At 38.7% G+C, this 13838-nt stretch overlaps 2 protein-coding genes across 2 annotated transcripts; both read right to left on the bottom strand.

Moving 5' to 3' along the window:
- Positions 1 to 1555: 1555 nt before the first annotated feature.
- Positions 1556 to 5940, bottom strand: LOC306745073 (ferroportin; the record flags this gene model as incomplete). The annotated part of the gene is made up of 8 exons (XM_079227807.1): positions 1556 to 1815; positions 2420 to 3106; positions 4190 to 4444; positions 4629 to 4755; positions 4940 to 5055; positions 5356 to 5515; positions 5679 to 5746; positions 5838 to 5940. 8 exons carry the CDS (start codon positions 5938 to 5940, stop codon positions 1556 to 1558), a joined length of 1776 nt encoding a protein of 591 aa, XP_079083933.1.
- Positions 5941 to 7638: 1698 nt separating this feature from the next.
- On the bottom strand, positions 7639 to 13196 carry LOC306745183 (sodium-dependent neutral amino acid transporter B(0)AT3-like; the record flags this gene model as incomplete). Its single annotated transcript, XM_079227935.1, has 12 exons — positions 7639 to 7833; positions 7926 to 8088; positions 8172 to 8331; positions 8757 to 8961; positions 9054 to 9210; positions 9520 to 9648; positions 9813 to 9925; positions 10009 to 10119; positions 10194 to 10375; positions 10483 to 10620; positions 11860 to 12000; positions 13025 to 13196. The coding sequence occupies 12 exons, from the start codon at positions 13194 to 13196 to the stop codon at positions 7639 to 7641; spliced, it is 1866 nt and encodes a 621-aa protein (XP_079084061.1).
- Between the last annotated feature and the right edge of the window lie 642 nt (positions 13197 to 13838).

Below are 13838 nucleotides of genomic sequence, written 5' to 3'. Positions count from 1 at the left end.
TATATATATATATATATACGTATATATATATATATATATATATGAATATGCCTACATCAAATATGTAGACTACACAAGGTGGTGTAATTTCTTGCAGTTTATTGACATGAATTAGGAGAACTTCATCTAGTGAAACATGTGCAGCACTTTATTTTACATTACACAGGACCTATATTTATTTGTGGATTATTTGATCAGAATACTTGAGGTCAAAGATCATCTTCAGTCATCTTTATTATCATAATCCTCAGTCTGAAAAATAAGGACAACATACAATACAAAAATTCCACAGTGAAATTATACAAATATATTGAGATGTGTTGCTGGTTGTATGACAAAAGGTTAAACTTTGATGTTATTTCCACTGTACAAGAAGGATATATGAAAACATACAGTAGCTGAGAGTAATTCCCAAGGCATATTCCCAACAGTGTTCTTGTTCTTAGTTGAGGTAAGGTCATGTTTAGTTCATCCGAACTAAAAAAGAATGAAGCAATGTGTAATACAACACTGCCAATAGCAGTGATCAACATTTGCTATTGACATATCACTGATTTCATGTCACAAAATGAAGATTGCTTTCCTCTTGAATTTCTATAAGACTATTAATATCACTCTTTATATGGGAAGGAAAGTTTGGAAACTACTTTTTTATTTATCTAAGTACACAAGCAGTTAGAATAAAATAGTTTGTATTCAAAGTTTGACGAAAGTACATGGCGTGATTTGATCATTTTTGTTGTTCTAATGCATTAACCAGGTTTACCTGCACAAAAGAAAGGCAAATATTAGCTTGATTCATCCACAGAGAAACAAACCAGGGAAAGGAAATACTTTGTCCTTTCACTTCAGTCCATTAAAAGGGGGGGCGGGGGGGGGCTGCCTTTCAGATATTTTTTCTTCTAATCAAACAATCTCACATTGAGTTCCCTTTATGTTCCTTTTTGGACATCCTGGAATATTTCCAAGTGGACGGATCAGTAACATTGATGCCACTTGTAGAAGTACTGTCTCGTCTTGTTTGCATTTTCATGTATCGCTGTTAATAAGTTTTCCTTACAACACCAGTTCTTTACTGAGTGAAGGTTAGAAAAAGCTCTCCATCCATCCAACCTTTCCATCCAAAAAGCTAAGTAAGTGAACAGGCTTGTTTGATGAAAGTTATGCAGTATTCCTACAGGGTTTGCAAAGGCAACTGCCTTCGCTGCTATCTTTGTGTCCTGTTGTACATTAGATTAGGACATTTCCCCTGGAGGTACCATTGCTGCATTTATTGTAGCCACCTCAACGTATGTACACGAAGGGAGAGCGTGTCTCCCACTCTATTTCACCTGAGTTCTTGTTTGCTGCTATGGCGCATGGCCCTGCAGGAAGAAAGCAACCGAGGTGGGACAGGCACTCGCTGTGTTGTGCTGAAATGAATGGCTGAGTCGGGAGTGGGTTGTTGCAATAAGATTGCTGAAGGAACAGGAGGGAGACATTCATTTCACAGGTCCGGAGTGGAGTCAGTGCTGGAAAGCATCTCATGCCTTGATGTGTGGGCCATGGCTGCTCCTTAAGTGTCGTGACGGCGTTTCCTCTTGGCTTTGTGTGCATACAGGAAGTACATTGTGTGCCCAGTGGTGATGAATAATACAGAAATGATAACTAGGATGCCAAAGTGCTGTGGCTGTGGAGCAGAGATCACCATGATGAAGTGAAGCAGATCCATCAGGTAATTCATAGAGCTCTGCACCCCGTTTACTACACCCCTCTCTGACTCACAGATGTTCTCCTGCAGGAGCTGGGTCACTGTCAGGTCGAAGGACCAGAGACCTAAAACACAGATATCATTGGGTTTTAAAAGTTGCCCTGGCCATTCAATTAGCCAATATTCAAAATGGCTCTGCATTTATTCAGCTCTTCACACAATAATTGAATGTATGGGAATAGTTAACTAGAGCCTTACCCATACTTAATTGATTGAAACAGACATTTACATTTGCAAATGGATCTTTTGGGGCATCCTGTGGCCCAGTGGTTAAGTTGCATATCGTATAGTGACATTGCTCTACTGTTGACTATCAATAAAAAGATCAAATGACGCAAAATAAATACTGTAATTGTCGCCAATGTACGAGCATGACATTTTACAGTTGTTTGACAATGCTCTCTGGTGGATAGACTATGTAATGACAACATGATCTAAATTACCGTAATCATATCTTTGTCATTTTATTTATTTTTATTTATTGCCCAACATAAATAGCAGTATATTCATGATGTGCTCATCTTGGCTGATAGTATCTGTATGCCAATGCATGGGTGAAGCTCTACAGTTGACAGTATTCCCGTGTATTTTATTTCAATGTAATATATAAACCAATTTAAGTTGTGGTGTCCATTGAAACCAGTCAGCTTTGGATGTCCTTCTACTCACCAATGCGTGCTGTGATGACACCCAAGAACAGAAGGATAATGGAGATGTAGGATTCTGGCGCCGTGTCAGAGGGAACGTTGTCAAAGAGCACAGTGTTATTGGTCCAGTGGATGGAGGAGCGGTCAGGTAGCAGTGGCTGATTGTTGCTTCCCCTCAAAGAGTACGTGTGTTTTTGCCTTTGGCTTGTCATCCCTCCGAGCTCAGTGGAGAAGTTGGAGGTAATGTAGGGCATCAGCAAGCTAAGATCCATAGGACTGCCAGGGGCAAACACAGAGCACACACACAGCAGCAAGCACCCCAGGTGGAGGCAGCTTGAGATGATGCCTGTGTTAACCAGGCCATAGGACTTCCTGAGTCTGGTGAACATCACAGTGCCCATCAGCCCTGTTATAGCTGATACACCCATCAGCAGACTAAGGAGAGAGCCGCTTATGCCCTGAGTGTAGGCATAGCCAGTGGTGATGCAGTCGAAACCCAGCACTGTGGTGTAGAGGAACGCCAGACCCATCCCTGCCAAGAAGACAGGCTGGCGATAGTAGGCCCTCCAGCCGTCCTTGCAGGTGCTCACCAACCAGCGAAACCTCCGGAAACACAGCGGCAGGTTGGTGATTTCTTTTATGTGCAGGCTTGTGTTGCAGTTACCTTCGGTCAGAGGTTGAGATTGAGGTCGTGCAACATTATCTTCCCCTGATAAGAGAAAGGAACGTCATCTATCAATTCTGTTCAATTTCAAAGGTCCATTTGGTGTTCTGCACCCTTTCTGCTCTATGTCATGCTAGAATCCACATCATCTGTCAAATACAGACGAGTGATGCACCAATCTTACTTTTTTAGTCCTTATACTGTTACCTGGGCTTGGGTATTGGCCGATACGGAGTACTGATCCGATAACAGTATTTAATTAATACGCTGTATACCTCACCGTTTGGAAGTGACTGAAATAATTATTTCGTCAGGCTTTACTTAAATATTGCTTTCCATATTTTCCTTACTCCGATCCTGCTATTTGAGTCAGTATTGGCCAGATATCCGGTATCGGTGCATCCCTTATACAGACCATTTCACTTATCTACATATACATTTAAACCATGTAGACTGAGGAAGTTGGGTCCTGCACATAAACCGAGGATTGACTTCAATCAACGCTTGGTTCAATTAAGCACTTTAGAATTAAAAAACTACTTTGCTTTTAGTACAACCGTAATGTCAAAAAAATAAAATGGTATATATTTTCTAATGTAATTTGTATTCTTTTTTTTACATTTCCTTAACATTTATTGGCCACACATTTCACTCCATCAGTACCCTTAATGACGTCTACTGCTCAATCCTGATATAGAAGCCTTGTTTTCAACATTTTAACATTTCAAAGTACTTTTAGCACTTTCACCTGACCTTTCAAAAAGGAAAAGCATCGTAAGAGGTGACAGAGGCTGAGGAGAAAGTGACTTTAATGTACACTGTAGTATACTACATACTAGTATACTGCATAATCACCTGCAGTCAATAGAATACGCTGTATGTCGTCTATACATTGGCAACTACAAGTAAGCATTGTTAACTTATTTTTAACTAATGCACAGCTCTAAATCTTATTTTGACAACTTCATTTTTATTTTGTATATCTACAAGAAGGTGTAGGACCTCAATGCTCACTGATCTTTATGCACATTTTCAGTAAATCTCATAGAATTCTAAAGTTAAATCTGTGAATACTGCGGAAGTCAAAAATCTTTAAAAAAAACTATACAACAACAACATAGTCCAAACCTTGTGACATTCTCCTCTCCACCCTCTGCAGATACACCTGATCCACCTCCACCACTGGTGGTTTGACCGAAAGAGCGGGGACGATGCGGTACACCCGGGACAAGAAGAAGAACTCCACGATGAGAGACACAAGGTTCCAGCCCAGGATGAAGCCACAGCCAACTACATTGGAGGCCAGGGTCATGACCTGTCCCACTGCTAGTGGGGCCAGGATGTTAGTCACCTGATCTATCCGCCTCATGGTTGCATTCATTCCTTTTGTTAGGATCAAAGACACAGAGATTAATGCGCTTCCACTAGAGGACGGTCAGCAGGAGCAGAAACGGAACAATACCTGATATTCTCTGTAATCCAAATATTTATCGTGCACAAACAGTGATGTGTGACGAGCATGGAATGCAAACAGACACGTGCACTAATAGAGAATGAATCCCCTCACCAGCTAGGTGACCTCGGTTGTAGCCTGTGATAACCACAATCCAGTCCCTCTGAATGGCAATGGTCAGTGCTGTGCTTGCAAGGTTTGCCACATCTGCCAGGACGATCACCACCGTATAACAAACCACCTTGTGTAAGTTTTGCGATGCAACATGTTACTATGACAGCACAGAGTAGCCACGAGCTCAGAAGCAGAGACAACAGGGACACAGGACAGAGGGAACAACAGCAGCAATAACTCCTCCGTGTAATAATCATGGTATCCAGTTATGAAATGTAATTATTAGTCAAACATGTAGAGTCTATACTCACAGTAAGCCATCCATCCCAGATCTGTTCAATCCTTTGCTTATATGAGAACACCAACATGAGCACAATGCTACATACTGTCACTGAGATGTTCTGAATGAAAAGAGATGCATGTGCAACTAAAATAGGGGACAAAAAAACAGTTTTAGACTTTCACGACATACATGGTATATTCTGTAAAAACTGAATCCTAGCCTTGACAGAAGTGGGCATTGTGCTTGAGTTGGTTTTAAGTCTAGCTATCAAATCAGGGACTGATTTACACTTCAGACATCCGGTGAATGCAATTTACAAACTGGGCGGAAAGGAATCCAGCTGACTTCTGCATCCAAGATTGAGATCCACAAATCTATATCACTGACAGTTCTATGATATATGGCATGTTAAAATATTCAAATGGATGGGAAATTGTTGCATACCTTTATTCCTGGGATTGCGATCCACCCAGTCTCCAATCAAAGCCCCTAGAAGGAGCACCGACCCAGCCACTACCAACCCAAACACTGCAGTCAACAGCAGGTTACGGCCATAGAGCTCAATCAGGAACACAGAAATTGCAAAGTGCCACATGCGGTCACCCTGTTTAACACAACATAAAAGGGCATCATTATGTATTGTTTTGCAAGGTGCTGTATGTATGCAGACACAAGATGTACAGTACGTAGGCTACCTTGCATTTATTTAAGTTTCTATGTTTTATCTATTTTTCCAGGAATCTGTTTCTTCAGGAAATGATTCTTACCCACATTGACAATGCTCCACTGACATAGATGAGAAACTTGGGACCCTTGAGGTAGATAAGAGCTGAACCTTTCAAAGAATTGCATGAAAATGATATAAGCACACATATTTGCTATAAATACATCGCACAAATTCTAGTTTGATTTAAAGTTAAGTTCACCTGGTATACTCCTATTTCTATTTGCTCTCGCATCCCTGATGTCGTCAGACTCAAACTCGACCACAACCCCCCCACACTGGGAGGCACCTGCTCGCTGGGACATTTCCTAGTGGAGGATCAGAGGTCAAAAAAACTGTTGAACTTGTCGCACTCTCGTCACATTGTTGATAGAACAGTTTCAGTGCTGTAGATCACTGCATCACTTGGATGTTTGGAAAGACGCCTACTCCACTTTGTTGTTGATGATCACAAGAATGTTTAGACCACTTATAGGATTATTGGTTGCTTACTAATTAACATACTTGGAAGAAATGCTATAGACAAGACCAAAAATCAACACTTATTAAATACAAAATGTATTTTTCCTACCCAGAAACATTACAGAAGTGGGAATGCCCATGTCCTTTTGAACCGTAAATTGTCAGTAAACAGTTGTAACCTCTTAAGTTGTATTATTATTATTAATAATAATAAATACGCTACATAAATTCATTCACATCTGTCACACTTTGAATAAGGCATAGATAATTGCTGCCATGGGTCAACAAGTCAGATTGTGAATAAGATCAAACAGAAAAAGTGTTTCAAACAATATGATTTTGCAGTAGCATTAGTGTGACATCATGCATAGCTTCATACAACAGACAATAATTAAAGCGCTCATAAGTCAATGCAGGGTCAATCATCACCTTTCTTCTGATGTTGCTCTCAATCCTTGCTGTTATTCCTCGATGTTTTATCTTGTGCCATGTATCCTACATTGGGATGCTAGTCTTTCCTGAGAGCTGGAATTCATACTGTAGTAGTTTGAAAGGCTTAATAACATCACACTGTTCAAGTGCACCATTGTATGAAAGTGCCAGAAAAGCAGAACGGGCAGAGGGACAACAAAGGCAGCCAGCATATTCCAAAGCACGTGACACCAGGGGGACAATATCACTGTCCACCCACACCACAAAAAGGACAACTGCGTAACTCGTATGGCTCAAAATACACACATGCGCATGGTCAGTGAGCACATGCATGCACCCTCACACACACAAGAACCGGTCTACTCGTCTCATACACCCACATGCACTGTTGACATGCAAAAAAGTGACATAAAGGACACATGCAACACTAGCTCACTCTTGCAGATAACAGCAGGGTAGAAGCAGACTATTATATTATATCACCTATTAAACGCTGTGTAGTAGACAGAAATGTGATTTACAAGATGATGCATAATATTAACATAATGATGATGATGATGTTGGCAGATTATACAGTGACACAGCATTGCTACAACTACTAATTGTAATAATTGATAATGCCCTAATCAAAAACCATTCAGAAAAGTTACCCATCACTCCCCTTTTGTCAAAACATCAACACAGGAATTTAACTGTTTTCTTCCTTTTAATCAAATATTGAAACCGATATTAAGTTGTAGCCTTTGGTATTATGTTGGTAATATATTTCCCCTGGGATATTGTCCTCCGTTGATTTGATCTAGCAGACAATGTTTGCATTTCCTTCACCAATAGAAATACACTGTAGATCTTTAAAGAAAGGTTTTATTTTCGATAATGTTCTGAAATTGTAGCTACTACTATTCTAGTGATAAGTTGGTTATACCATACTATACAAAAGATTAAAAAACAACAACATGAAAATAATCAGTAAAAACTTTTTGTTCGCCTTTTTGTTTTCAATTGAAAATACACAAGGTTATTACATGACGACATATCTCAAATATGTACCACTTGTAGTCCTGACCACAAATCAGAAAAAACGGTTCAAAAGTCATTAAAAGTGTAATTTACAATTCTCCATGAGATAATTCATTTGCATATGGGTTTGGGTTGTGCCTTTTCATGATGTACTTCTTCAGGAAACCCATGAATTTGTAGAGCGCCACGAGAGGAATTGATACAACAGGAAGGACAGATAAGAGCACGCAGATAGCAAAAACCCATTCAGGATAGTGCTGAACATCAGCGAGGGGGAAGTGCACCTGTAGGGGTGATGGAGTGGAAAGTCAATGTCTTTTCTTTTTTTTTATTCAACAAATTCTACATAGTGCCACTAGCGTAAAATCTTTCTTACGTAATCTGGGTTCCAGGTGTTATATGTTGGTCGTTTTTCAGCCTCGATGACAACGTATGCCACAAAAACCACCAGCAGCATGAGAGGACTTATGAAGCGCCAAGTGACCTGCCAGTAGAGGTTCGGTCTCCGACCGGTCATCCATTCAATGTCGTCATTAAATCTGTGGGCCAATGGAAACCCTTTGTCAGATCATTCGAATATGTTTTCATATTGCAAGTACAATGACATTTATTACAATATCACCTGTTTATTCCATAGATGTACACCACACCGATGATCTCAAAGAAGGCTATGATGAGCAGAGGCATGGATCCCACATAGCTGTTGAAAATCTCCAACCAGTAGTTTCCAGAGCCCAAAGTGAAGAGGAGGGCCACACCAAAGGAGCTGAGGCACATTAACCCTTTAAGCAGAAGAGGGAAATATAGAAAAATCTTTCTTTTTCGTGCTATGATGATTGATATGCTAAATTAAATCGAACAGAACCCTTTTAGGCAGTCTATGTGTAATTTAAAAGCCTTTGTATCTGAACGAAAAGTATGTGCACTCTGACATAAGCTGACAATATTTATTTCACACTTGAAGACATCATTTCACATGAAAAGGAAATCTACATAAGACTTAGGAAACGACAGGGTGCCTATCAAAACTATTTACTGTTTACATACAGGTGGGTTTTCACAAATGACTGTTCTGTAAGTTTCATTATCAATGGTAAGTATAGAAAGTATTGATTTATTTTGATTTTTCTGTCTTACAAGACAAATGTGTGTTGTCAGTGCCCCAAATGCCTTGATTGCAAACATCGTATGAAGTTAGTTGGTTTACCTGTGAAGATTTCCTTCGGCATCCAGGATGGGATCATGTGCAGGTCCAGCAGAGGGGTAAGGACCCCCTCTAGGTTTCCAAACATGGAGGACAGGCCGAGGCTGAAGAGCATGACGAAGAAGAGCACTGCCCACACCTGAGCACCTGGCATTTTTATCACCGCCTCGGTAAACACAATGAAGGCCAGTCCAGTTCCAGAGACACTCTACGGGATATGATACGTGATCTTATAGATATTCACAAAACATGATAGAAAAAACTGTGAACAACTATTTGAATAGTAACAGATGTGCGTACCTGGTCCAGGAAAGTCTGCAGGTCACAGGTCTTTAGGTCGAGGCTTTTGACCTCTGAGGGATCAGTTCCGTTGAGATAGTTTAACCAGTCGTCATAGTTTTCAACAGTTATGTTTTCATCCCCAATGTTGAAAGAATTGGTCAATCTCAGTATGTTCCTAAAATAGAACAAAATATGTTGGTAGTGTTGAAAGTGGGATGAGGTTTGTATCACTGAAACAACCCTCCCACTGCGAGAGGGTCGTAACAATCACAAACCAATTTTCTTCTTAAATATTGATTAATATTTAAGTGATATATTGTGTATGTATATATATAGTATAGTCACAGCAGACTCTTTGCTTTGGGGTCTGGCAATTAATTGTAATTGAATAATTGGCAGTTGCACGTCTCATAATAATACATAACAATCAGCATGCTGAATATACATTACTAGAGCAGATTATAATGACCTATATGGTACATACCAATTTTGGCAGTCATTGTAGTTTTCATTTGCCTTAAATCCAAGAATGGCAAAAATAGGAATCGATGCATATATCGACGTAAAACTGTTCACGCAGCCGACAATTAGGGCATCTCTCTCACAATTATTCCTGCAAAGATGTTATACTGTATTATTTAACATGTACTGTATATATATATATATATATATATATATATATATATATATATATATATATATATATATATATATACTGTATATATAGTCTGTGCATTATACTTTTCATGAATAAAAATGTATTCATAAAGTTCTTACTTCTGAACATTATAGCTGGAAAAAGCAATAAGTCCCCCAAAAGCCAAAGACAAAGAGAAAAAGATCTGAGTAGCGGCGTCCAACCAGACCTTAGGATTTTTCAGGGTTTCCCACTGTAATAAAAAAAAAAAATCATACTTTACTCATTAGATTTTGCCATGAAATAATTGTAGTATGAAGTGAATGACAAACTTACATTTGGTGTGAAAAGATATATTAAGCCATCTGCGGCCCCAGCCAGAGTCAAGGATCTGACCAAGAAGATGGTCAGAACAAGATAGGGAAAGGTGGCTGTGACATAAATAGCCTGTTGAAAGAGTGTGGATTTTGATACAATATTTCATATTCACATCAAACAGACTTTGAGATTTCTGTTATTACCTTTCCAATAGTCTCAATCCCACGTATGAAGCAGATGTACACGAGGCACCAAGCAGACGCCAGACACAGCACGAGCCACCACTGCAGGGACCCACTGGTCTCGATGTTGGGTGTAATGTTCAGTGTTTCTCGATACCAAAAGTAGTTCACTGGAGAGCTCTTCTCACATTCACTTACATAGCCTGTATCAAAATTAGTCATCATGATTGATTAATGATTTACTTCATTTTTACTGTGATCATTATTCAGCATTTATTGTCCATTAATATTGTTATGATGTAAACATTACCAGTACGATTCAAGTTTAACGGGCAGTCCCTCCAGGGAAGTGGACTTTGAAAGGAGTGGAATAAGTACCAGAGGACCCAGGCCAAGATCATGTTGTAGAACAGACCAACCAGGTAGGATACTACCATGGAAGCCACACCTGTGCAAGCACGTTGACATTATTCACCAAGAAATGTGTGGTAATCATACTCAGCTTTATGTTTTTAAATACATTTCTTCTTTGGCATCTTGCTTTGCTGAGGAAAGTCTATCGATATCCAGTGGTGTAATGGACCTAAGTGTATTTAATGTAAGTACTCTCTTGAGTACACATGTGAGATACTTGTACTTTACTTCTAGGGCCTTGCAATACTTGAACCCAGTGTTTGCCAGACCTTTTTTCTGGGGACCCATTTAAAAAAAAAAGACCATCGTGACCCAATTCACAATAGGCCTTATCTATAATTTGTTGAATTTGTGCTTAAATTAACATTTGGGATTTTTTTTTACTGCTACTTTACTTTGGCAAACCAACCATTTCAAAGAGATACTTATGATGAATCACAATGTCATTGTTGAAATCATGTACACATGTTAAGTGCTTTATAAAGTATACCAAATAAATGCATTTGTTTTTATTACATCAGTAAAACAAAAATAATGCATGCTAGCCTTCAATATTAGACTCTATGTTATAACTATGCTACAATTATCAGAGCAATCTCAACATTCAGGCTCCCTCAAGTGGCTCAAATGTATACTGCAGATGAATAATGTTAAATATAAGATTAAGGAATTCTGCAAATGATCTAATGAAATCTCCTGCATCCCACCAATGGGCTCCAACCCATTTTTTGAGAATGACTGTTTTAACCCTCATCCTGCAGTATTATTTTTTGTCATATCTCACTGGTGCTTTATTCTATCCCTCCAGTGTCATTACTCATGACTTTGTTAATCATTTGCTTAATAATGACTACATATCATTGTATTGTTTTATCAGTCCTTTTTAAAATTCATTCAGTCTTATAGATTTCCCCAAGTGCTGTCTATTTTATTTTCACACAGAATGCAAATTAACTGTAACTTTCTCAAATGAAGAATGATCTATCTTTCATAACTAATAATGTTTTGAGTAGAAAATAAAAAATATTTTTCCCATGGTGGTTGTTTCTTACAATTCTTTTTCTTGGGGTCACCCCCAGAGACACTATAGTTAGTAGTCCTCTTATGTTGAATATGTTGGTAGGATGGGGGATAGGTAACTGTTCCTGATAATACTTTTACTTGAATAGCATTTTGCAGGACTTTTATTTGCAACAAAGTATGTTAACAATGTGGTATACATACTTTTACTTAAGTAGAGCATCTGATTACTGTTGATACCAAACCGTCTCACCTAAACCTCCTATATAAGGGGAGATTGAATTCCACACCCCAACACTTCCCATGCGGAGCCGTTGTCCGATGGCCAGTTCCATGTGCAGCAGAGGAAGTCCCTCAAACACCAAGGCAATGGCATAAGGAATCAGAAACGCCCCTTGAAATAACGCACATTTATAAGGGATAAAAATAGCCAAAGATTATTGTGCAAGCGGACAAATAAACAATACACCTTAGGTTTTCAGTAAGCGCTCGACTTAAAAATAAACATCGCCATTGCATTCATAGTTGAAGGTCATTCAGTTTCTCATGACTGGACATTTTATTATCAACAAGCTTTATCACACTCACTCATTCCCAGCAATAGATCTTAACAACTGACGTACATAGTGTGTCAGGTGTGACACACTCATCATTTGATCTTCTAGTGTATACTTTGCACACCACTGTATGGAGTTATGAAAACATGTTCTATTGTTTTCAATGGGTTGATAAAGTATACATTTTGTATATTAGTGACCTATCAAAGTCTTAGGTCAAACACAGCAAGGAAAAACAAGAGGGAGGTGCTACAGTCACTGCAGTGATACATCTCCCTTTATCAGTGGGGAAATCCAAGTAACATAATATAATCCTTTTGGTCAGACATTTTGAAAAGTTGTATAATCAAAGTCAGAAATGGCGTGAAAATTAAGCATGAAAATCAGAGCAAAATAATTTCTCCATCATATCTGAAGCCATGTCTCAGTCATGCCAAGCATGCTAATATAGAGAGTAAGTAATGGTCATTTAAATGCTAAAGGGACAACAACTTGTTATTTAAATTATGTGTGACTATTGTGTTATCGTGCCACATTGAAGAAGAACTGTTGTCTCAAGTCTGTATGTTTATATGTCTCTCTTTATCTTTTTGTATAGTGGGAATATATTAGAAATACATGTTTTGGGGGTATTTTCATTACTTAAGGAAATGTATTTTATATAATACAAGATAAATTAAGTGTTTCATTAATAGCATTAATGAGCAGTTTAAACAATTTCTCATTTTGTCGAGCGAGTGTTTGGATTATTGACTTTAAAATGTTTCTGGTCATTAAAAAACAAATGGAAAGCCGGGTATTAGCCAGACTGTCTCCTTTACTTTCTTGTGTTAACATAAACTTTAAGCGAAAGGCTCTTACCTCCACCATAGGTTTGACACAGATATGGAAATCTCCACACATTCCCAAGTCCCACAGCAAAACCAATGCAGGTGAGCAAATATTGAACTTGATTGTCCCATTTTGGTCTTTCGGTCATTTCTTTTGGTCCATGAACCTGCGTCTGCTCAGCACTTCCAGTTTCTCCATCCATCACTTCTTTGTCCCTCGTTATTGCTGTTTATTTAATGAGGCAAATGTTTTTGTCTGACTTGTCCACTTTGTCTGAAGAGAAGAGAAGAAACTGGAGACTTGTTACCTGTTTGCATCAGGGGACGAAGGGGCGTCATTGGCTTTATCAGCCTCATGCATCGTGTTGGCCCTTGAGACTTTGGGAGCAATGTGGTTTGTTTGTTTAATAAAAAGCCCTTGTGTAACGCGGCACGATATGATGTTGATAACAGAGATGATAACACTTGATTTTAATACAACACAGCAAAAACAAGGAGCCCAGGAGAACACTTTGATGTTGTTTAAATCATTACGTGATACAGTTTACATACCTGTTATTTGAACTTAGTTTGAGTTAGTTCAGTCTACGGTAATTACCAACCATCACATACTCCAGAAAACATGTATTGTGTACTTTATGAAACTTTATCAGCAAAAACATTATTCAAAATACCCTGTACTGAACATGTATCATATTCATACAGACTACAATCAGTCACATCCATTATTCCTCCCTGGCAAAGACATATTATAGTCATAAATGTGGAGCTTATTCAATCAATATTTCATTCACTTTTCAAACATGTCACAATAGTGACCTTAGGTGGACAGATAGATGTACCTT

The sequence above is a fragment of the Taurulus bubalis genome (assembly GCF_910589615.1).
Source record: "Taurulus bubalis genome assembly, chromosome: 12".
NCBI lineage: Eukaryota > Metazoa > Chordata > Actinopteri > Perciformes > Cottidae > Taurulus > Taurulus bubalis.
This window is presented reverse-complemented; position numbering and strand designations above follow the sequence as displayed.